Source organism: Microcaecilia unicolor, chromosome 10 (genome assembly GCF_901765095.1).
Source record: "Microcaecilia unicolor chromosome 10, aMicUni1.1, whole genome shotgun sequence".
Classification (NCBI taxonomy): Eukaryota; Metazoa; Chordata; class Amphibia; order Gymnophiona; family Siphonopidae; genus Microcaecilia; species Microcaecilia unicolor.
In genome coordinates, this window is record NC_044040.1 from 161,445,480 (window position 1) to 161,471,167 (window position 25,688).

Below are 25,688 nucleotides of genomic sequence, written 5' to 3' on the forward strand. Positions count from 1 at the left end.
GGGACACGGATGAGAGGGCAGGGAAGAGGAGAATCGTTGGACATGGAGCTGAGGGGATGGGATGGGAGGGGGAGAGACAAAAAAAATCGCTTACAAGAGATCCCTTCTAGGGCCTGTTTCATTGTTGAGGAAACAGGCTGGGTTCCACTAGTATGTAATAAGACAAACTGCAAAAAAGGTGAACAGCACAACCATGTTTGCTTATTGGCATTTTAATTTTTCAAAGTTTTAATACATCAAAAGAACAAAATGCTTTTTTTAAATCTATTTAATATAAATACAGAGTAAATGCACATAATTTACAGCCACCTATATGAATGCAAGGACAGTCAACCTCACAGATGTGAAGAACTTCTGCAATTATTTACTTGTATACAACTATAATAGCTATGGCATAGTTAGCTATGTTTCACATATGCAGGGCAGGCAGACCTAAAATAGAACTAAACCCCCCCACACATTTTAAGATTGTAGGGAGATGAAATAAAAATAATAATACATTTATTTACCTAGGCACAGTTCAGTATTTAGCTTGTTTTCATTATTACAAATTCAGGGCACACACAAAATTGTGGGGGGTGGGGGGGGGGGGGGGGGGAACTCAACCAAAGAACTCCAGATCATTAGAATATTGTCACGCTGCCTTTGGCAGGGATTGGATGGTCTTTTTGATAAAACACCATTTACTTAGGAATACTAGAAAATGTTCAAGTTTACTATAATAGCTTTCAGGTATATTTTGGAGGTTCTCATCTGTATGCATCATTTTTTTTTTTTACAACCAAAGGAAATATGTAACATGAATCATAAAAACATATAGACAGGGGCAGACATTCACAATAAAAGGCTTAGTTATATGCAGACCAGGTTTATCCAAATTTGCAGATTTCAGAAGTTTACAGAAAGATATCTAGATTTTTCATCATCCACATTCTGCTTAGCCCCTCCAAGCACTTCATGTCATAGTAAGGATAATATACAATAGGAGTTTATATGCTCCACAGTGCTATCCAACTTGCAAGATAAAGGGCTTTGGGGAGTCTTTTGCTGAAGATTAGCTTGAGTTATCTGCAGCAGGGCTCATAGGAATAAAATGAGTCCTGCTGCAGATAACTAGAGCTAATCTTTAGTAAAAGACCCTCTCTGTTTACTAAGCCGGGCTGTAGGCACGCACACTTTCTAGAGCTAACAATAGAGACACCTATAGGAATATAATGGGTGTCTCGTTAGCGTGTACTAATTTTTAGTGCACTTTAAAACTTTAGTGCGCCTACAGCAGGGCTTAGTAAACAGAGCCCAAAATGTACTAGATCTCTTTCTTCCCTAAAATAGGATAATTAATGCAACTACTGAAATTTTATAATATGAGAATACTGAATTCCTTCATTGATTGCATGCCTTGCTTTTTAAAAAGCAGAGATCAGACTGGGTGGTACTAGGGCTTTCAGAAGCAAGATAGCTACAAAAAAGAAACATCAATTTCTTAGATACTCCTCTGCATCATCAGGTTTTACAAAAGTACTCTGGCACCATCTCCTGGCTTATCAAGACAATGAAATGGTCAGCGTCTGATCTGCTTCTGGAAAGCTGGAGGTTTTTTTTTTAGTAAAGCTTAGCTCGAGTTATCTGCAGCAGGGCCCATAGGAATAAAATGGGCTCTGCTGCAGATAACTCGAGCTAAACTTTACTAAAAGACCCCCTGAGTCAGGAAGATCTGCACTTTTCCAGTAAATAGTCACTGGTCATACTTAATTATTCCTTCTAATAGTCACTGGTCATTCTTAATTATTCCTTCTAACCTGTTGCATGGAACTGTGAAGTGTTAAATCCCAGTGAACTACACCATTGATTATCTTGAAAATCTAAATATTTTAAAAAATATGAAAGTCTCATCAAATAAATTCTAAAAATGTTAAGATTTCTCAGAGGATTAAAACACGTACTTTAATATATGGCGTGCAAATTAGTGCTATATACATTCTGCTACATATTTCTGCCAAAACCGTATCAACCACTGTGACTATACCAGCTACTTCCACCTCTTGAACAAACCAGCCATCATGTAGGTGCAGCTGTGGTATAAGGATAGGAATACAAAGTAGAGATTATCAATCTCAGTCCATTTTATAACAAAGAGAGGAACCTGAAATTAAAGTCTGCACTTAACTTTGAAGAAATGACTATAGACAGCCATACTGTTTTTGAGGAATAAAGATTATTTCACAGAGTTAAACATTAATAACGACAATATGCCTGCAGTTTGATGAACTCGCCCAAAACAGCCTTAAAAATAATCCCAAATCTTTTCTAATGAATATGGCATCAGTATCCTTCTGCATAGGTCACTTGATGTCAATAAATACCGTGTCTGGGATAAGGACCAACTCCCCCAGAAAAGATGACATTAACTGGCAATACCAGTCCTATCCACTAAAGGTTACTGCTTAACTATTGAAAAAAAAAAGCAAAAAACAAAGGCGACTTAGAATATAGAGGAGTAATTTTATAACCTGATTATCTAAGGTAAGCCCCTCTCTCAAATACTGTGGTTTACATTATACGTTTTGGATACTACACAACATAACTGAGTTTGCATAATGAATTTATGGGCTATAAAATTTTATAAAACACATCAACATTACTGTTGATTTGATGGCAATGCATAATATTTCTTTCCTTTTTTTTTTTTTTAAACTAGTTGCAGACGACGTCAGAATTGATAGGCAATGCAGACGGTGATACTGAAACCCAGATGCAGAGAGGCAAAAAGAAAAACATTTACAAAATGTCCAGTTTGAAGTTTGTGCCAGAGAACTGTCTGTAAAACTTTGTCATAAGTAATAAGTACAAAAAGCCAAGTTGGCACTGAAAACACTGATAACAGCCCCTTTTTGTCAAGGCATGAAACCCCATTCCAGGCTGAAATAAATTCACTTAAAAAGTGAAGACAAGATGAAATACACCACTATCTTGAACATTTAAACCCCTCAGGAGTGCTTAAAATTGGTGCTGAAAGGGCACTTGTACAGACCACCGCCATCATCATCCAGAGACAGAAGTGATCATTTTTATGGAATACTTTTAAAAATCAAGAATTCAAGTATATCTTACATTCTTTTTGGGGGGGAGGGAGGGGTAGTTATCAATATGGGTTACCACTGACTGGTCATTTTACCACAAATTGTGCTATTTTAACACAGGATCTCATTGTATAAAACGGGACCCTATGCTAAAATAGTACGACTGGTGGTAAAATAACTTGCCATAATAGTAGCCCACATTGATAACACCACCTCCCCCCCTCTCTTAGGGGCCCTTTCACTTAGGCTCGCTGGCATTTTTAGCGCATGTTAAAAATAGGCATGCGCTAAATGCTAAAGAAACCCACTGGAATACATTGATGTCTTTAGCGTGCATTTATTTTTAGCACGCGCTAAAAACGCCAGCGTGCCTTAATAAAAGGGACCCTTAGTGCCTTAACAGCAACCCCTACCTTTCTCTTAGAGAAATGCTATGGAGATGCCAAAAGCATACATCAATGGTAATTTTCAGTACACTTTCAGATTTCTAGAGAAATAATTCCAAACCACAGAGATCCACCTGATCTTTACGCCTACCTTTCCCTGAAGTGATTTGCAAACTGAGCTTAAGCAAAAGAATACTATACAAATAATAATGGTGTTAACTGAATGACTCTCTCTCCCTACACATGGTGATTATCTAAAAAACAAAAAAAACAAAAACAAAACTAAGGGGGAAGTCTAAAAAAAGAAAGCTGCTAGCCATAATTGGCTACAAAGTGCATAAGGAGACATTAAGGTAAAGCCATTGCACACAATGCACAATCTAATATTATACTCAAGAATCATATGGGGAAATTGCAATTAAATGCAGTTGCATCCCAGTATGAATCAGCATTTGCAGGTGGAAATAAAATGCCACAAATAATTAATCTTTTATATGAGCCAGTAATGCAAATATTCCAGAAAAATAAACATTACAGGTAGGATGTTTCCAAGAGAATTTATGGTAGATCTAGCATTAATATGAGAGAAAACAACAGGTTCTCTCACTGCACTGAAGGCATAACTTGGTACATAGATTCCAGTGAAGCAAACTTTACTGAGATCGCTGCTACTAAGCATATTAATACATATTCTCACAGTTAAAAACTAACAAAATCAGGTGGCTGTTTTTTTTTTATGTGGGGAGGGGACAACCAGGTTAGTAAGAATGGCTCATTTCTCAATGTGTGGCTATAGTTTTGATGTTCTTCTGTCATTTTGTGCATGGTTTGTTATTCATTTGAAAAATGATACAGCAAATGGGTAAAAGGAATGCTTCAAAAACACACTTCTAAATTACCATTTTCTCTGCTATTTCAATTATCTCAGTTTTCAGACGCATGTTGATTTCAAAATTTATTGCACAGCAACACCATTTCCACAGGCCTGATTCAAGGCAAAAAGAAGCACAGGAGTACCTAGTCTTCTGTTAAAATCAAGGTGCGACCTATTTCTAAGAACCTCTGTACTCATTTTATAGTCTAAAAAGTAAGGAGAAAACCAATATGCCAACATAACAGTGCAAGTAAACCTCAGGATTGGAAAGGATAAAGCACCAAGATGAAGCAAAGTGGTGAAAAACAATTTCTTTATTGATAGCTGCATATTCAGTCTTGATCAAAATTGAGTATGAAGCCACAGTCCCAGACACACTCACAGGCCATATTTCAGTTTTTCAGCCATCAGAAGTTGACTTACAAACACATAAATAAAAACATAAAAATCACTGTAATAAAGAAAAAATTTTGAAGGTGAGTGTGGATAAACGTGAATGTACGTGAAAAAAAAAAAAGAGACAATTGGAAAATCTCTAAAAGGTGAAATGTGATTGTGTCATGGTTGAGCCACGTTTATCCACACTCACCTTCAAAGTTTTTTCATTATTACTATGATTGTTATTATATGTTTTTGTTTGTTTATAAGTCAACTCCTGATGAAGGCTGAAGTGCTGAAACACGGCCTGTGTTGAGTGAGTGTGTCTGGGACTGTGGCTATGAACTTAATTTTGATCAAGACTGAATATACAACTATCAATAAAATTATTTTTTCACCACTTCGGATCATCTCGGTGCTTTCTCTCTTCCACTCCTGAGGTTTGCTTTCTCATTGTATAGTCAACAGGTTAATCTGCATGTACATAAGTTCTCAGAATTGGCCATGCTGTGCTAGTAATCATTTATGAAAACTTGGCCAAGCTTTTCCCCTTTCCACATTCACTTCAAAATGAACCACTGCAGAAAGGCAGGTAGACTTATCTACCAGTCCCTAAACATACATAGTATATATATTTTTGTTTCCCCTTTCACTTGTGTTTTTCTTTCTGTACATTATAAGCACCTCCACAAAAATTATAGATAATATTCCACTGTATAGTACAGAAGGCAACTGCAACCCATCTAGCCAAAAGACTAATGAGTTATATTTCATCTGAAATGTTCACAAGGGGAAAACAATTTAACTAAGCAGTTATTTTTTTATATATTAAAATATTAAGCTGCACATATCAAAAGGATACATGTAGAGAGTCTTTCAAGTTTCAAAACTAGCTTCTAGTGTTACAGGTCACATGTTCATCAGCAGCATCAACAAGTCTGTGGTAGATTTTTACATGGCAACTATTTGCATCAGTGTAAACAAATCTGTCAGCAGAGACAGTAGTCTACTGTTTGCTGCAAGCAAAAGCACAGTTTCTATAATTTTGAAATAGCCTTAATATTTTATTGCCTCTCAAAATCATACTCACAACTCCACACTGAAGGAGATCTGTTCACCTCAAGTTTCTTTTGTGGAGATATTATAGGCACTTTTATATACTTGAGGTCAAAAATACTATGAAGCCTCAGATGGCAACTAGTAGGAGACACCACATATACCCAGATTTCTACTCAATAAACCAAAAAATTGCAGGGGAGAAAATCTTACAGTTCTGATAGAAATGCAATATACTTAGCAATGAGGGTTTATAACTGTGTTTCCTCAAACAAGACATTTTATTTTAAAGTACTGCATCATTTAAGAGAAAATAGTAATTCTGAAGTAAAAAGATATTTGAAAGCATTCCTCCTGAGGCATCTCTTCTGTTATCTCTCACTTGAGGCCAAAGAGACCAGAGTTTATGACAGAACAATGTCTCATGTTTCTTTTAGGTCTAATTCATCTTAGGCTACAGATTTTCAGTACTCTTTTGCTTCTCCCATCTTAGCATCTTTAACCACCACAATGTGTTTGTTGGTGTTGCTTGGTCCATTGCAGTCTTTTGGTCTTCCATTTTCTTGGGGTGTAGTAATAAGTTGTTATCCATTGAGTAAGTAGACCACCAGTTCATAGGTGGACATCATTATAGCTGTGTTTGGAATCTGTCTGACTAGATGTGTTGTTAGACCACGGTACAAGGACAAAGACCCTTCTTCCTTGACAACCAATGACAGAGTCTGGAAGAATGACCTGTATTTTGTTCCTTCTTCTCGTAGTCTAGTTCGTACAACCTCTAGATAAAAGAAATAAGACCACAGTAATTATTTGATTTTCACTTTATAAAAATATTACATCCAAATTGTACAATCTGAAATAAAAATATTGATTTACTAACTAAAATACTATATCCCATACTATCTGATGGGGTCATAGATTTCATATACTGCCTTTCTGTGGTTCAACCAAAGCAGTTTACATATATGCAGGTACTTTCTCTGTCCCTAGTGGGCTCACAATCTATGCACAAGAAATCAAGATTCTGCTTCAGTCTAGCTCAATGTGAAGTCCAAACACACACAAAAAAAGATAATGGGCACACTGTTCTTGCATTCCTCAAGTATATATTATTTACAAAAGTATAACTGTATTTATTACTAGGCTTACTTGTATTCTCAAACTGTTATTTTAATGGACTCACACTGGTGTGCTGCATCACCCAAGAAATGGTGTAGGAAAGCATGTTTCAACCATACAAAATTTAGAGAACTGCAGTGTAAAAAAGCCATAACAGAATTGCTTAAATGGTGAGGGCTTTCTTTTTTTGCACTAGAAGAGAACAGGTTTGAAAACAGCCCAAGTGTGCAAGTGGATTTGGTGGAATCCAAGAAAATATACCTCTGGAGGACAATTATAGATTAAATGTATTTTTTCTCCAGAGTAAATAACTTTCTTTTCAATCATATAGAGAGGGATTAACAAGGTGAATTAATGCCTATAGGAGACTGAAGGCTTCCAAAAAGGCACCCAGATATTAACAGCCCCTCAGAGTATAGGATGTTAAATGTCTATTCAGTAAAACTGAATGTGTGCACCATGAAATAACTATTCTTGAGAACCAGTGGTCAAGTCAAAAACACCTCCAAAAACTGAAGGTAGTGTGAATCATGGTTTCATGGGTAGATGAAAATAAGAAAACTCACTCAAATATTTAAACTCCCAGCAAGTTCTTTAACTGCTCTGTCCTCCATCTTCATTCCATTATAATAGCATAAATTAGTTTATATAGAATTTCTTACAGTGATGGCACATTAGAGATCTTCTATACAAATTTGGTACCATAAGAAGTACTGAAGTAGGAAGATTGGCTCTAAAGACAAATTCTGAAAGATTGACTCAGAAGACAAATTAATTTGATTGTAAGCAGAGACTATTGGGCTCATTTTCGAAAGAGAAGGACATCCATCTTTCGACATAAATAAGAAGATGGACGTCCTCCCGGGGTTGTCCAAATCGGTATAATCGAAACCTGATTTAGGACGTCTCCAACTGCACTCCTTCGCAAGGACGGCCAAAGTTCAAGGGGGCGTGTCGGAGGCGTAGCAAAGGTGGGACTTGGGCATGCCCAACACTTTGACGTCCTTGACCCATAATCGAAAAAAACCCCAAGGACGTCCCTGACGAACACTTGGACGTTTTCACCCGGACCTGTTTTTTCTTACGACTAAGGCACAAAAAGGTGCCTGAAATGACCAGATGACCACCGGAGAGAATCGGGGATGACCTCCTGTTACTCCCCAGTGGTCACTAACCCCCTCCTACCCTCAAAAAACATCTTTCAAAATACGTTGTGCCAGCCTCAGATATCATACTCGGGTCCATGACAGCGCATGAAGATCCCTGGAGCAGTTTTAGTGGGTACTGCAGTGTACTTCAGACAGGCGGACCCAGGCCCATACCCCCCCCCCCCCCCGTTACATTTGTGGAGAGAACAGTGAGCTCTCCAAAACCCACCACAAACCCACTGTACCCATATATAGGTGTCCCCCTTCACCCATAAGGGCTATGGTAGTGGTGTACAGTCGTGGGTAGTGGGTTTTGGGGGGCTCAGCACATAAGGTAAGGGAGCTATGTTCCTGGGAGCAATTTATGAAGTCCACTGCAGTGCCCCCTAGGGTGCTCGGTTGGTGTCCTGGCATGTCAGGGGGACCAGTGCACTACAAATGCTGGCTCCTTCCACCACCAAATGGCTTGCATTTGGCCGTTTTTGACATGGACGTCTTTGGTTTCGAAAATCACCAAAAGTCAGAAGCGTCCATGTCTAGGGACGACCAAATCTAGGAATGTCCAAATTTAAGGATTTGGATGCCTCTGACGGCATTTTCGAAATGAAAGATGGGCGTCCATCTTGTTTCGAAAATACGGGTTTCCCCGCCCCTGGATTTCGCTGTTTTGCAAGGACATCCAAACTGCAACTTGGACGTCCCTTTCGAAAATGCCCCTCCACGTATGCTAACCTGGCACTCCAGTTGCATATATTGTTCAGCAGTGTGATTTGAAGATGTTTGAATTGCATTGTTGAAAAGGAGCAAAACAAAAAAAAAAAAGATCTAAGCAGACGTATGGGATGTAGTACTTGCTAAGGCAATAGAAACCAGGACACCTCTGTGGCGTTATTGCACAAAATCTAAACGGAGGGACCCCTGGTACCATTAGGGCCTAGACCTCCCAAAACTACAAAAGAAAAGGAAGACAATTGAGAATTTAAGGATAGGATTTGTCTATCAATCCTGGTTATCCTTTCCAAACATCACTAAGCAAAATATCTGCTTGGGGGGGGGGGGGGGGGGGCATCATCAACATCAGAAAAACTATGAGCAGCACTGGTACTGTGGGTTTCTGGCACATACTAGAATATCTATCAATCCTTAAAGAAGGTATTCCCTGTGGACTAGACAAACCTTGTGGAGAAAGCCCATTCACAATGATAGGAAATTTATGTGGGGTTGGTATGGAATGTTCCTCTGAACTCAGAGAAGCATCTGAGACAGACTAGTCACCTTCAGAATGCTGGATGCACCTATCTTAATTTTCTCCTTTTTAACATATTAACACATCAAAAAGAATAAAAACTTTCAGGAAGTCACTCAGGCATAATCTCCAGCTCCTCTGGTGCTCTGAAGAAGCCTGGTATGCCCCTTTGGGCATACACCTGTGGATGCGTGCCACAACACTGACTTGCTTGCTGTGCTCTTCCTGACCAGATGTCCCAGCTCATTATGTTCATTAAAAAAAGTCCATCTTTGAACAGGAATGTCTGGATTTCCCTTTCAAAAATGGCTTTCAGATGGACATATTTGCATAGAAAACATCTATAAAGAACAGCCATATTCTAAAGTGACACGTCCAACTTTTAAACACCAAAAAAACAGGTACTAGAACATCTCACTGGCATCATTTTGAGAGATATGGCCACACAGATGTCCCTGCAGATTAGAGGGGCAGCCTAGTGGTCAATACAATGGATTTTAAACAACGCCACCCAGGTACAATTCCCACCATAGCTCCTTTATTTTGTACTGTGAGCCCTCCAGGAAATATTTATATCCTGCCGTTGTCCAAAGCGGGTAACAACAGTTACATACAAGGTCTTAGACATGTAACAATCGCCAAGCAATACAATAACCTTCCACCCTGCAAGTGTCTCGTATATTTATGTACAGTAGGTAAGTTAGTGGGTTTTGGAGGCTCACAATTTCCATTACAAATGTACTATGTGGAATGGGATTTGGATCTGGTTCCCCTTGTTCACAGTCCATATGCTGACCACTAGGTTACTCCTGGGAGTTGCTTGTTGCTCTGTATGCCCTTAATACCTAATGCTGTCATAGCGCTGGTATCTCCTTTCAGTTTCAGTTCTTAGAGGAGTGGGAGGGGGGACAACATTCACTGGGAGATTAAGGAGGGGTTAAGCCTTAATCCATCCAGGGGTTAAAGTCAGCTGGTCATTCAAAGCATTTAAAAAAAAAAAAAAACTTGGATGTGAATGAAACAAGTCTAGATAAAAACGTACTTCTTTTTATGTCTTCCTGTTCCATTATTGCTGAAAGACGTCCTAATTTTGGGTCTGCATTAGTCCCACCCAAAACATACCCCCTTGTTATTTGAACGAACTCAGCTGAAAATGTTCAAATTCTGCCTTTACGAAAACCATGATTTAGACGTTTTTGGCAGATGTAGTATTTTTGCGCCATTTTGTGACATCTATCTGCTTCGAAAATGAGCACCACAGTGCCCCAGCGGTCCAAGCAGGTATCCTGATATTCTGTTTCTCCCGACCCATGCACTACTTCTGTCATGACTATTTGACATCAGCCTTTGTGATAAGGTACTTTACCAGTTTGCATCTTACCTTAACACATGAATTTTCTATGTATCATTAGGTCCAATGCAATTCTCTATTTACACAAGCTGTTGTGCCTTAGGGCTCAGTTTTGACACCAGCCTCACTCGAACTTTATATATGTCTGCTTGCAATTTTGATACAGACCCTCAGTATAAACAGTTACTTTTATACTGATAAGGGAAAGGGAAATGGGACTTGATATACCGCCTTTCTGAGGTTTTTGCAACTAAATTCAAAGCGGTTTGCATACTTAAGTATATAAGTAATGCCACACTGGGAAAAGACCAAGGGTCCATCGAGCCCAGCATCCTGTCCACGACAGCGGCCAATCCAGGCCAAGGGCACCTGGCAAGCTTCCCAAACGTACAAACATTCTATATATGTTATTCCTGGAATTGTGGATTTTTCCCAAGTCCATTTAGTAGCGGTTTATGGACTTGTCCTTTAGGAAACCGTTTAACCCCTTTTTAAACACTGCCAAGCTAACCGCCTTCACCACATTCTCCGGTAACAAATTCCAGAGTTTAATTACGCATTGGGTGAAGAAAAAGTTTCTCCGATATGTTTTAAATTTACTACACTGTAGTTTCATCGCATGCCCCCTAGTCCTAGTATTTTTGGAAAGCGTGAACAGACGCTTCACATCCACCTGTTCCACTCCACTCATTATTTTATATACCTCTATCATGTCTCCCCCTCAGCTGTCTCTTCTCCAAGCCGAAAAGCCCTAGCCTCCTTAGTCTTTCTTCATAGGGAAGTCGTCCCATCCCCGCTATCATTTTAGTCGCCCTTCGCTGCACCTTTTCCAATTCCACTATATCTTTCTTGAGATGCGGCGACCAGAATTGAACAGAATACTCAAGGTGCGGTAGCACCATGGAGCGATATAACGGCATTATAACATCTTCACACCTGTTTTCCACACCTTTCCTAATAATACCCAACATTCTATTTGCTTTCCGAGCTGCAACAGCACACTGAGTAGAAGGTTTCAGCGTATTACCGACGATGACACCCAGATCCCTTTCTTGGTCCGTAACTCCTAACGTGGAACCTTGCATGACGTAGCTATAATTTGGGTTCTTTTTTCCCACATGCATCACCTTGCACTTGCTCACATTAAACGTTTAATCATCTGCCATTTAGCCGCCCAGTCTCCCAGTCTCGTAAGGTCCTTCTGTAATTTTTCACAATCCTGTCGCGAGTTAACGACTTTGAATAACTTTGTGTCATCAGCAAATTTAATTACCTTGCTAGTTACTCCCATCTCTAAATCATTTATAAATATATTAAAAAGCAGCGGTCCTAGCACAGACCCCTGAGGAACCCCACTAACTACCCTTCTCCATTATGAATACTGCCCATTTAACCCCACTCTCTGTTTCCTATCCTTCAACCAGTTCTTAATCCACAATAGGGCTTTTCCTCCTATCCCATGACTCTCCAATTTCCTCTGTAGCCTTTCATGAGGTACCTTGTTAAACGCCTTTTGAAAATCCAGATACACAATATCAATTGGCTCCCCTTTGTCCACATGCTTGTTTACTCCTTCAAAGAATTGAAGTAAATTGGTCAGGCAAGATTTCCCCACACTAAAGCCATGCTGACTTGGTCTCAGTAATCCATGTCCTCGGATGTGCTCTGTAATTTTGTTTTTAATAATAGCCTCTACCATTTTCCCCGGCACCAATGTCAGACTCACCGGTCTATAATTTCCCGGATCTCCCCTGGAACCTTTTTTAAAAATGGGCGTTACATTGGCCACCCTCCAATCTTCCGGTACCACGCTCGATTTTAAGGATAAATTGCATATCAGTAGCTCCGCAAGCTCATTTTTCAGTTCTATCAGTACTCTAGGATGAATACCATCCGGTCCAGGAAATTTGCTACTCTTCAGTTTGCTGAACTGCCCCATTACGTCCTCCAGGTTTACCGTGAAGTCAGTAAGTTTCTCCGACTCATCCGCTTGAAATACCATTTCCGACACCGGTATCCCACCCAAATCTTCCTCGGTGAAGACCGAAGCAAAGAATTCATTCAATTTCTCTGTTATGTCTTTGTGTTCCTTGATCGCCCCTTTTACCCCTCGGTCATCCAGCGGCCCAAATGATTCTTTTGCCAGCTTCCTGCTTTTAATACACCGAAAAAAAATGTACTATTTTTTTTGCCTCTAATGCTATCTTTTTTCGTAATCCCTCTTGGCCTTCTTTATCTGCGCCTTGCATTTGCTCTGACACTCCTTATGCTGCTTCTTGTTATTTTCAGACGGTTCCTTCTTCCATTTTCTGAAGGCATTTCTTTTAGCCCTAATAGCTTCTTTCACCTCACTTTTCAACCAGGCCGGCTGTCTTTTGGAGTTCCGTCTTTCTTTTCTAATTAGTGGAATATGTTTGGCCTGGGCCTCCAGGATGGTATTTTTGAACAGCATCCATGCCTGTTGTACAGTTTTTACCCTCTCAGTTGTCCCCCTAAGTTTTTTTTTCCACCGTTCTTCTCATTTTACATATATTCAGGTAACTTAAAGCTGCTGTATTATACTAGCTACTCAAGCCCAGACCTTATCCACCCAATATTTATTTGGATGTGATTCTTCTCCGGAGAGAAACCAACAAGCTTAGGCTTATTTCATTGACGTCTCTGACATTGTGGATTACAGGCTGCCAATGTAAACCAGACATTTCCCCAATTTTTAAGGGGTCATCAATCTTCTTGGTCAACTCATTGAAGAATTTAATGTGCCACTCAGCCCCACTTACTTAAAAAAAAACAAAAAAAAACCCTATGCCTCTCCTGTGGTACAATTGTGTTTCTTTGCCTTCAGCAACTCTGGACTATCTGCTCCCTACTAGACAAGGACCTTATCTCACTCCTTTATCCTTTGTCACTTGGATTTCTGTGCTACAGAGCTAAATTGTGCATATTGAAACAACTAGAGAACATAAAAATAACGTGGCAGTAAAGGAGCCAAAAAATATGACCACAGCACACCTCTACCATTATCTGAACACTGGCTCCCAGAGACCTATCAGAACCACTATAAAATTATGTTCCTTGCCTAAAAAGCTTTCTATCTCAACCTTCTCCCATACTTAGCTAATCATCTAGTGCCAGTTCCCTCTATTCACCCAATCCACAATACGAAAACCAAATGTTACCTCTCTTCCTGTATTACAAGCTTGACTTTCATCAATCCAATTTGCATTCTTTTTTGTAGCTCCTACTCTGTCAAACTCACTGCCTGTTTGCTTACGGAAAGGAAATTCCTACCTCAAGTTCCAAAAAAGGTTTCAAAAACTTTTAACTTTACTAGAGCATATGTGGGAATATAAACATGGAAGATTCATAGTAAAACCCTACTCTAAATGTTCTCTTACCTCTCTCTGCTAAGATATTGTCCAACTGACCAACTCTCTTGGCTCTAATCCTCGACTTTTCTTCACCACATTGAACTCTCTCCTCAAGGTGCCCCCTCCCCCAACTCCCCCTTCATTATCTCCTCAGACCCTTGCTGAATTCTTTCACAACAAGGTTCAAAAGATAAACCTTGCTTTCTCTACCTCACCACCTCTCCCTCCACTCGTCCGTTCCCCTCTCTCTCCTTCCCCTCATTCCCTTTCCTCCTTTCCTGAAGTTACTATTGAGGAAACTACCATTCTCCTTTCTTCCTCAAAATGTACCACCTGTTCCTCTGATCCCATTCCCACCCACCTTCTTAATGCCATCTCTCCTGCTCTTATTCCTTTTATCTGTCACATTCTCAACCTCTCACTTTCCACTGCGACTGTCCCTGCTGCCTTTAAACATGCTGTGGTCACACCTCTCCTTAAGAAGCCTTCACTCGACCCTACTTGTCCCTCTAATTACCGACCCATCTCCCTCCTTCCTTTTCTCTCCAAATTACTTGAGCGTGCTGTTCACCACCGCTGCCTTGATTTTCTCTCCTCACATGCTATTCTTGACCCACTACAATCTGGTTTCCACTCAACCGAAACTGCGCTTACTAAAGTCTCCAATGACCTATTACTGGCTAAATCCAGAGGTCAATATTCCATCCTCATTCTTCTTGATCTTTCCACTGCTTTTGACACTGTCGATCACAGCATACTTCTCGATACCCTGTCCTCACTTGGATTCCAGGGCTCTGTCCTTTCCTGGTTCTCTTCCTACCTCTCCCTCCGCACCTTTAGTGTTCACTCTGGTGGATCCTCTTCTACTTCTATCCCTCTGCCTGTCGGCGTACCTCAGGGTTCTGTTCTTGGTCCCCTCCTCTTTTCCATCTACACTTCTTCCCTTGGTTCATTAATCTCACCCCATGGCTTTTCCTACCATCTCTATGCTGATGACTCCCAAATCTACCTTTCTACCCCTGATATCTCACCTTGCATCCAAACCAAAGTTTCAGCGTGCTTGTCTGACATTGCTGTCTGGATGTCTCAACGCCACCTGAAATTAAATATGACCAAAACCGAGCTTCTCATTTCCCCCCCCAAAACCCACCTCCCCGCTCCCCCCCCCCCCTCTTTTTCTATTTCTGTTGATGGCTCTCTCATTCTCCCTGTCTCCTCAGCTCGAAACCTTGGGGTCATCTTTGACTCTTCTCTCTCCTTCTCTGCTCATATCCAGCAGATTGCCAAGACCTGTCGTTTCTTTCTTTACAACATCCGTAAAATCCGCCCCTTTCTTTCCGAGCACTCTACCAAAACCCTCATCCACACCCTTGTCACCTCTCGTTTAGACTACTGCAACCTGCTTCTTGCTGGTCTCCCACTTAGTCACCTCTCCCCTCTCCAGTCGGTTCAAAACTCTGCTGCCCGTCTCGTCTTCCGCGAGGGTCGCTCTACTCATACTACCCCTCTCCTCAAGACCCTTCACTGGCTCCCTATCCGTTTTCGCATCCTGTTCAAACTTCTTCTACTAACCTATAAATGTACTCACTCTGCTGCTCCCCAGTATCTCTCCACACTCGTCCTTCCTTACACCCCTTCCCGTGCACTCCGCTCCATGGATAAATTCTTCTTATCTGTTCCCTTCTCCACTACTGCCAACTCCAGACTTCGCGCCTTCCGTCTCGCTACACCCTACGCCTGGAATAAACTTCCTGAGCCCCTACGTCTTGCCCCATCCTTGGCCACCTTTAAATCTAGACTGAAAGCCCACCTCTTTAACATTGCTTTTGACTCGTAACCACTCGCCTCCACCTACCCTCCTCTCTTCCTTCCCGTTCACATTAATTGATTTGATTACTTTATTTCTTTTTTGTCTATTAGATTGTAAGCTCTTTGAGCAGGGACTGTCTTTCTTCTATGTTTGTGCAGCGCTGCGTACGCCTTGTAGCGCTATAGAAATGCTAAATAGTAGTAGTAGTAGTAGTACTGTCTGATTTTATAAAAATGTTCCCTCTCTGAATGAAGATAACCTGTCCAAATATGGACATCTACTCATCCTTTCACACTACATATTGTGTGGTTCGCTACCATAAACCTGTATTGTAACAGTGTATTTTCTTGACTTTTTAAACTACTTTGTTGCATATGCTTGCGAAAGGTGGTATAATAAATCTAAACTATATAACCACTCTTTTCTGCAAATTTCAAAATGTAAAATATATATAAAAAGGCCCTAGCCACATTACTTATATATGTACTTTCATCAATTAAATACTAGTTTTAGCAATAAAGAAAAGGAGGGAAATAAAACTAACCATGCGGATATGCTATGCAGGTAGCACAGGTTTTAGAGGTGGCAGCAGCCAACATCATTCCAACAAAATCCGATGCCTCTTTCACAGACTCCTCTTCCTCATCCATGTTAGCAGAAGTCTTATATTCCAGTAGTTTTCGTTTAATAGTTTCGTAAATAACAAAATGGATAACAGTCTCTGAGATGCCAGCATATGATGCAGACATGCCCCTGTAAAATCCTTTAACTCCATCTGCCTGATACACTTTACGGATACATTCAAGTGCACTCATTCGCTTTTCTCCACGATTTCTGAGAAAGAAATAAAAGGGAAGGGGGGAGAATTTGTTTCATAGCTACTAAATTTAAATGCCCTAAAATAACTGCATTCCTTGGAAATCACTGACAAATCCATACTGAAACAAGAACACAAATTTCCAAGGGGTTAGGACCTCTGCCAAGTAATCATGGCCTCTCTACACTGTTCAAAGTCAGCCTTGACAAAACAATCTAAGCAAATGCATGACAGACATTCCTGATACAAAAATAGAAAAGAATTGAGAGCTGAAGTCATCATATAACAATGTTCCACATAAAAGAACATAATACAACTGCTGTAAAGATGAAAGACTGGAAGCTATGTCAAATGGAGGCCATTATTAGTATATGCATTGGGGGATAATTTTATAGCAAGTCATCTAGGTTGAGAGAGCAAAAAGGTGACTGTCTTTATAAAACTGTGGCTTCATTTTAGTTGCAATTTCTGTAATTTTTCTGGGGCAGACATTGGGGCCAGTGTAAATGTACATGTATAAATCACAACTGCCCAAACTACACCTCAGCTACGCCCCTAAACACACCTACACTCATATTGTATAACAGTATACAGTCATTACACATACTTTTATGGATATTTTTACTAGAGGTATTTTTAAGCACAGATACAGTCATACATGCAAAAAAATGACTTTATAAAATTAACCTCAGGGTGTCTGCTGTCTATGTTATTGCCTGCAGCAATCTGCAAATGCACATTCTTTCAAAGTCAACTCTCTCATTTCAATTGGAAATTTATGGCAAAATATCAAGTAATGTATTAATTACAGGTTAAAATAAAATGGTATTACATGGAAAAATTAATTCTTACCTGATAATTTTCTTTCCATTAGTCCCAAACAGATCAATCCAGAGACTTGTGGGTTGTGTCCCTCTACCGGCAGGTGGAGATAGAGAGAACCTCCGAGGTTTGCCATATGTGGACCTGTGCAGCCAACTGAATCTCAGTTTGAACGATACCAAAGCACTGGAATGGAAACAAAAAAAAAAACTCTCCTGACATTGTCAGACCAATTGCCCGACATACTTCCACCACTTCTATATTTATTTATTTTAATCAAACGAAGGAACATTCAGAACGGAACCCGAAAAAAAACCTAACCAACCGCAACAAACCGCAGACAGTAAACCCAGGGGGGCCTCTGGATTGATCTGTTGGGACTAATGGAAAGAAAATTATCAGGTAAGAATTAATTTTTCCTTCCATGGCATCCCACAGATCAATCCAGAGACTTGTGGGATGTACCCAAGCAGTCCTCAAGTAGGACGGGACACCCCCAACCCGGCAGAAATCACCAACGAGCCAAACACCGCATCTTGACGAGCTGCTACATCCACACGATAATGATGAGTGAATGTATGGACCGAAGCCCATGTAGCTGCCCTACAGATATCTTCCAGAGAAACCAAACAGGACTCTGCATAGGAAGAAGCTTGAACTTGCATAGAATGAGCACAAACTTGCAAAGGGGCTTGCTTGTCCAATGCATAGGAAGAAGCTTGATCTCGCATAGAATGAGCACAAACTTGCAAAGGGGCTTGCTTGTCCAATGCCACGTTGAATGGAATTTCAATTACTTAGACCTCGTACATCCCCAGACTGTTCTACACAGTCTGAGTACTGATGGACTCATCAATCAGAAGGACACTGGGATCAAGTGAATATAAGAAAGTAATTCAAAGTTTATTAGTCTCTTACCAAAAGTAGGATTAACACAAGATCATCACAGTGCATATCCCTGGTATTCATATCTCATCCTCGAAGAGCAGTGCTCCATGACACACAACCGGTTTACTGCATTCTCTTCTGCTCGTCTCCTCTTCTTTCTTCTCTCTCTCTAATGCCCTGTCAGCCTTTATATACAATTCTTCTATCATTGATCTCTATTAACATTTCATTCTCCCACCGGCAATCTTTGCGTCTTATGTTTAGTACCTTCTAGATATCAACATCTTTGATAACAATGATTTCACATGTTTCCAAGTTTCCCTTCAACCCCCCCTGGATATTCTTATTTACTTTCGTTTGACCCACTGTTATCTGCCTTTACCAAAATATCTTTGCTCACAACTTCTTGTTATTGTCTGTCCACCTGTTGTTTTGAGAACAGATTCCGTTGCTTACTTCAGCTTCTGCTGCAGTGACATTATCTGTGTCAGAGATGGTCTTTGATTTTTAGAGGCCTAGTTCTCAGCCCTAAGCCTGCCTTGACCTGTATTTCACTGAAGGCAACCGATAGCATTTTTCTACAACGTATGTTGAAGAGAAGGCCTCCCGCAACCAACGGGCTATGTTGTCCTTGGACGCCATATGACCCTTCTTACTGCCTCCAAAAAGGACGAAGAGATGGTCAGAAAGACGAAATTCATTCGTCACCTCCAAATACCTGAAGAGCCTGTCTCACGTCGAGGCAGTGAAGAGTCCGGAATTGCTCAGGGTAATCTTCCCGGTGGAAGGCTGACAAATGCAGGGACTACCCCAAGTGGAAACGAGAAACCACCTTGGGCAAAAACGAAGTAAGTGTCCTAATCCATACCTCCGCCTCTGTAAAACGCAGGAAGGGGTATCTGCAAGAAAGGGCCTGCAACTCTGAAATTCTCCGAGTGGAAGTAATGGCTACTAGGAAAACTGTCTTCAAGGTGAGATCCTTAATTGTAATCCACGATAAGGGTTTGAAAGGAGGACGGTGAAGCGCTTTGAGAACTAGATTAAGGTTCCAGGATGGCAGAACTAGCACGTGAGGAGGGCGCAAACGATTTACGCCCCTCAGGAAACGAACCACATGTGGGTGGGAGGCGATGGACGCACCCTGACGCCAGCCTCTAAAACATGCCAGAGCTGCCACCTGCATCTTAAGAGAACTCAACGAGAGTGATTTTTGTACAGCCTCCTGAAGAAACGTGAGGATAACTGATACTGAAGCCGAAGCCGCTAAGAATCCCGAACTCGTACACCACGAATCAAAGGTACGCCACAACCTAGCATAAGCTATCGAGGTGGATCTTTTCCGAGCCTACGGCATCGTAACGATAACCGCGTCTGGATAATCTTTTCTTCTTAACTTCGCCCTTTCAAGGGCCAGGCCGTAAGACCAAAGGGGGAGGGATCCTCCATCATGACTGACCCCTGCAGCAGGAGACCGTCCTGTGCCGGTAGCAGAAAAGGACGATCGAACAGAAGCCTGATCACATCTGTGTACCAGGGTAGTCTGGTCCAATCAGGTGCCACTAGGATCATTCGACCTGGATGACTGACAAAGCGAGTCAGTAACCTGCCCACCATTGGCCATGGGGGAAAGGCATAGAGCAGGCCCCTGGGCCAAGGTTAAAGAAGGGCATCGATGCCTTCTGAGTCCAGCTCTGCTCCCCTGCTGAAGAAACGGGGAACCTTCGCATTGAGTGCGGTGGCCATTAAGTCCACCTCTGGCATCCCCCAACGGGCAGTTATCTGATCGAAGGCCAGAGGGGAGAGCATCTACTCCCCCGGCTCCAATTGGTGGCAACTGAGAAAGTCCGCATGCACATTCTGTGACCCTGCTATATAAGCCACTGTCAAGAACGAGAGATGAGTCTGTGACCAACGGCAGATCAAAGCCGCCTCGCACGCTAGGGGTGCACTTCTGGTGCCCCCTGACGGTTTACGTAGGTGATCGCTGTCGCATTGTCCGAAAGAACTTGAACTGGGCAACCGCGGAGAAGAGACAAAGACTTCCAAAGGGCCAGGCGAATCGCCCGTAACTCCAAGCGGTTGATGGACCATGACGCCTCCGTCAAAGTCCAAACCCCTTGGGCCGTCTGTTGCAGAGAATGAGCCCCCCAGCCAGAGAGTGACAAATCCATGGTACTATCTTCCAGTCTAGGGTCGCCAGAGGAATGCCCGACACCAGATTCTTTTGTGTGAAGACGGGCAGAACATGGCACCCGAACCTCGTAATCCTCCGAGAGCGGAGACCAACGGCTCAGAAGGTGCCACTGGGGGGGGGGGGGGGGGGGGCACATGTGAGCTCTGGCCCACTTTACCATGTCCAAGGTGGAGGTCATGGAACCTAGAACTTGTACACAGTCCCAAACCCGAAGGTTCGGAGTTTGAAACAGAGCTCGTAACTGAGCCTGTAACCCCTGTGCTCAAGATGAAGGAAGAGAAACTATCCCTGTTCGGGTATCAAAGCACACCCTCAAGTATTCCATTGTTTGGGAAGGCGTTAGGCTACACTTTGGGAAGTTGATCACCCAACCAAGCGACTGAAGCAACCCGACCACTTTGTCGGTTGCCCGCCGACTCTCCTTGAAAGAAGACGCCCGCACAAGCCAGTTGTCTAGATAGGGATGGACCTGAATCCCTTCCTTCCTGAGATAGGCCGCCACTACTACCAGGACCTTGGAAAAGGTCCGAGGCGCTGTGGCTAGGCTGAAGGGCATAGCTTTGAACTGAAAATGACGACCTATCACTGCAAAGCGAAGAAAGCGCCTGTGGGGAAGCCAGATTGGAATGTATAAATAGGCCTCTGAGATCGAGAGAGATCAAAAACTCCTGTTGATACACTTGAGATCTAAGACGGGTCGCCAAGAACCGCCCTTTTTTGGCACCACAAAATAAATGGCGTATCGACCCCACCCTCTTTCTGCCGGGGGTACAGGCTGGACGGTACCCAGCCATTGTAAGTTGAGGAGAGTGTCGAACGGCCCGCACCTTGGCGGGACATTTGCAAAGAGATTCCAGAAAAGAGTCTACTATCGGACGAGCCAATTCTAACTTGTAACAGTCTCTGATAACCTCCAAGACCCATTCATCGGATGTTACCCTGGTCCACTCCACCAGGAATAGGCACAGTCTGCCCCCAATAACCGGCTGGGCCCCATCATCGGGCGGACCTGGCTGTGGGCTGGTTTCTGTTACCGGAAAGGAAGGCCTGCCTGTTACCTCGAAAGGGCTGAGGCCTCTGAGAAGACCTTGCTCTCTGAAAAGAGGCCCCGCGATCTGAACGGTAATGCCGTGTATCCTTAAATTTAGGTCTAGGTCCCGCCGGTCATACAAACTTGGACCTGTCCTCCGGGAGGCGCTGGCCCTTAGTCACCGAGGTCCTTCACAATCTGTTCTAAGTCTGTCCCAAACAAAAGCATTCGCCTAAAAGGAAGACTTGCTAAACGTGACTTAGAGGCCACGTCAACCGCAACCATAGCCAGCGACGAGTGGTGACCGCTAGGGAAACCTCCTTCGCCAAAGCCCTCAAAACATCATAAAGAAGATCCGCAAGGAAGGCTAAACATGACTCCAAGGCCGGCAAAACAGCCACAAGATCTTCCGGAGAGGAGGCTTTCTGTACCCACGATAAGCCATAGGAGCCACAAACTGAGGCCTGCAGGGAAATGGCCGCTACTTCAAACGACAGTTTCAAGCAAGTCTCCAACTTATGATCCTGAGGGTCCTTGAGCGCCGTGCCCCCCTCCACAGGGAGAGTGGTTTTCTTAGTGACCGCTGTGATTAAGGAATCCACCATAGGGACCTTTAGCAAGTCTAAGTCAGGAGCAGGTAGCGCGTAAAGACGCAACATAGCTCTAAGCAACCTTAAGCCCACTGTCCGGCGTAACCCACTGCACCGAAATAAGGATATTCATGGCCTCATGCACATGGACCTGTTCCTCCTGACGATTCAGGGGGGAAATGGCCAAAACCTCAAAAGCCCTTACAATCAGGGAGGGCAGCTCTTCCCTGCGAAAAAAGGCAGGCAGCCATCGGATCATCCCCCCTCCTCAGAGGGCAGGGTGACCTCATCTGCCAAATCCAAAGATTCTGAGGGAGAGCCCAGAGACAAAACCGGGCCAACTGTGTCATCCGGGGATGTTTTGGCAGGAAAGACTGAAAGGCTGCAGCAACTGAAGTTTGCTGAGGAAGAGATGGGGCTGCCTGAAGAAAAGATCCTGACTTCTTCAAAAGAAAGGCATTGTGCATTAATAAAACAAAATCTGGGGAAAAAGGAACTGCAAGGGACTCCCCTGCTCCCTGTACACTGCTTCCCTCCATCGGAGCCTGTGCCACAGAAGCGAGTTGCACCTCTTGTCTATCAACTGCCACGTGCGGAGCGGGTCACGCCCGCCAACGTGCGCTGCACTAACTGTCCCGAGGAAACCGCCAAAACTATCCCCTGCGCTTCCGACTCACCGGACGCCTGAGGGGAACCCCTGTCGCGCTGAACAGCCGCTGCGGGCTGAGGTGGCAGGACTCTCACTCCCCCGATGCTGCTCTCTGGCCCCCACACCGGGAACAGCGCTTAGCCGCCTCAGAAGGCACTGACATGCTCCACAAACGCCTGCCCCAAAACTGACTCAGCAGAACGTCTAGTTCCTCCATATGATTAAACAAAAACAAAGTCTTTTAGCTTTTTTTTTTTTTTTTGTTAATCAGGAGAGGAAGGAAACACCCGATCAGGCCAACAGCCCCGGGCGACAGAGGAAAGGTAGGGGGAGACCGGGAGGGACCTGGCACCACCAGGTGTACACCACAAGCTGCAAACAGCCACTCAACCACTGTCTGTGCTAAACTAGGCCCAAAGGACACCAGTAGCCAGATCAAACCAGAGCTGCATAGAGATGTCCCTCCACCTGCTAGATAGAGAGAATACCGAGGTTCACATATAGGAAACCTCGGAGGTTCTCTCTATCTCCACCTGCTGGTAGAGGGACACAACCCACAAGTCTCTGGATTGATCTGTGGAACGCCATGGAATGCTATTTTGTAACATTACAGAAAAAGATATAAAGCTAGCATATGATTTTGCACCACAAAATAATACAATTCCAGCCCTCCCACTCCAGTATTGCACACTGATGAAGTAAATGTTAACCATACTGTTACTGTTCAAACAAAGAGCAATTTAACTGGGCACTGCCATGCATGCTTTTCTTCAAGGAAACTAGCCCAACAATTTAGCATCAAACACAGCACACCAACTTCTACAAGGAATGCGTATTACTATGTATTGGACATAATGACGTCATGATGTCATCTTGAACAAACTTTAAACAATGTTAACTCGGCAAGCAATCATGCACTTAGGTCTATATTACATCCTGAGCAAATGAAGTCTATAGGTATACATCTCTAACAGATCGTCACCAGTCAAGTTATTTTTTTTTTTGTTACATTTGTACCCCGCGTTTTTCCCCACTCATGGCAGGCTCAATGCGGCTTACATGGGACAATGGAGGGTTAAGTGACTTGCCCAGAGTCACAAGGAGCTGCCTGTGCCTGAAGTGGGAATCGAACTCAGTTCCCCAGGACCAAAGTCCACCACCCTAACCACTAGGCCACTCCTTTATTTTACCCATGAGGGTAAAGGAATCCCATTTATAAATCCAGCATTTTTCTCTTTAGGGTAGTGCTGTATTTTAATCGCCCCTTAACAAAAGCATGCACAGTGATACCCAGTTTAAATTGCTTTCAGTTTGGACATCAATGGTATATTTGACACTTACTTCATCAATGATATGGTTTATTACAATGGAAATCTATTCTGATGGTGTGATCTTTTTCAAGAAGAGCGGCGAGAGTTACTGGGGGGTGTTTAAGTTTTCAACATTACCTTGCACAGATAATTTTATTGTAGTTAATCTGATGCTGGCATCAGGCATGGTAGGAATGCATAGCACAGAGCACTGTTGCGATTAATCCCCTGTTTACAAAGACGTTGGTATCCAGCATGGTAGGAATCCATAGCACAGAGAACTGAGAACTTTTGCAGATTAATCCCCTGTTTACAAAGCCATGCTGGCATCAGGATGGTAGGAATCCATAGAACTGAGCACTGTTGCAGATTAATCCCCCTTTTACTAAGCCATGTTGGCATCAGGCATGGCAGGAATCCATAGCACTGAGCACCGTTAAAGATTAACCCTCTGTTTACTAAGCTGCGCACTAATGCAGACACAGCCCATTCACTTCAGCAACTGCTTTCTGGGAAATCTTTTAAGGCAGGGCTTGACAAATCCCAGGCGCCAGGTCACCATGACAACTAGAAATTTGTCCCTGGCGCCTGGGATTTGTTTTTGACAGTGCCGACATGGGAACTCTCATGCTGGTCTCTGCTCCCACCTCTTTTGTGGCTGCCTCCATCCTGTGCGTCTTCAGAGGTTTGCCACTGCTCACAAAAAGACAAACCAGTAAGCGCGGGGCCTTTCAGTTTCCGGCGTGCTTCCACTACACTGTTGATCCTTCTCTCTCTGAAAGCATATGTCAGAGACCTGTCAGAGAGGGTAAGACCGAAAGGGTCTTGGAAGTGTGCCGCAGTCTGAATGTCACAGTGCTTATCGTTTCATTTTTCTAGGTAGTAGCAGACTTGGGGAGATGCGAAGGAAGGAATGGAGGAAGCCCCAGAAGCGGTGAGGGGTGGCAGCAGATGCTAGACATGGGCTGGGTCTGGGGAGAGGAGAGTTGATATGGGAAAAGATGTGGATAGTGTGCAGCTGCTGGATATGGGAAAAGATGTGGAGAGTGTGCAGCTACTGGATATGAGAAAAGATATGGGGAGTGGGTGCAGATCTAGGACATGGAGATGAGATGAGGAGAGGGTGCAGATGCTCAATATGGGGAGAGAGTAAAAATGCTGGATATAAAGAGTGATCAAGAGAATGCAGACAGTACACCCGTAGGAGGTGTGAACTGGAAGATAGAGAGGAGATTCTGGACATGGGGAGACAGAGGGAAGAAAATGGACATGAGGGGGGGGGGGGTGAAATGAAGAAGGGGGATATAGGGAGATGTTGAAAACAGGGCAAAGGAGACAGGGATACACAGGGAAATATAATGAAGATGTTGGACACTAGAGAGAATATGGAGGACAGGGGGAAATAGGAAGACAGAGAAGAGATGCTGGACATGGAGGGGAAACGGACAGGAGATGCTAGATAGAGGGGAGAAATAGGGAAAAAGAATGCAGACATCGGACAAGGGACGTGGGAATTGAGAGACAGCTGAGATGCTGGACAGGGAGGCATGGAAGATTAAAAACAGTGGT

General features: G+C 42.9%; 1 protein-coding gene across 1 annotated transcript in view; it reads right to left on the reverse strand.

Annotated features, from left to right (window-relative positions):
• Positions 1 to 2,677: 2,677 nt before the first annotated feature.
• The window catches only part of SLC25A36 (solute carrier family 25 member 36), a 124,110-nt gene continuing 101,099 nt past the window's right edge, over positions 2,678 to 25,688 (reverse strand). Inside the window, exons 6-7 of the mRNA XM_030217258.1 lie at positions 16,364 to 16,653; positions 2,678 to 6,552 (exon numbers count right to left, since the gene is read on the reverse strand). Coding sequence (XP_030073118.1) covers positions 6,359 to 6,552; positions 16,364 to 16,653 — 484 coding nt within the window. The 3' untranslated portion in view covers positions 2,678 to 6,358. The remainder of the gene's footprint in view (positions 6,553 to 16,363; positions 16,654 to 25,688) is intronic.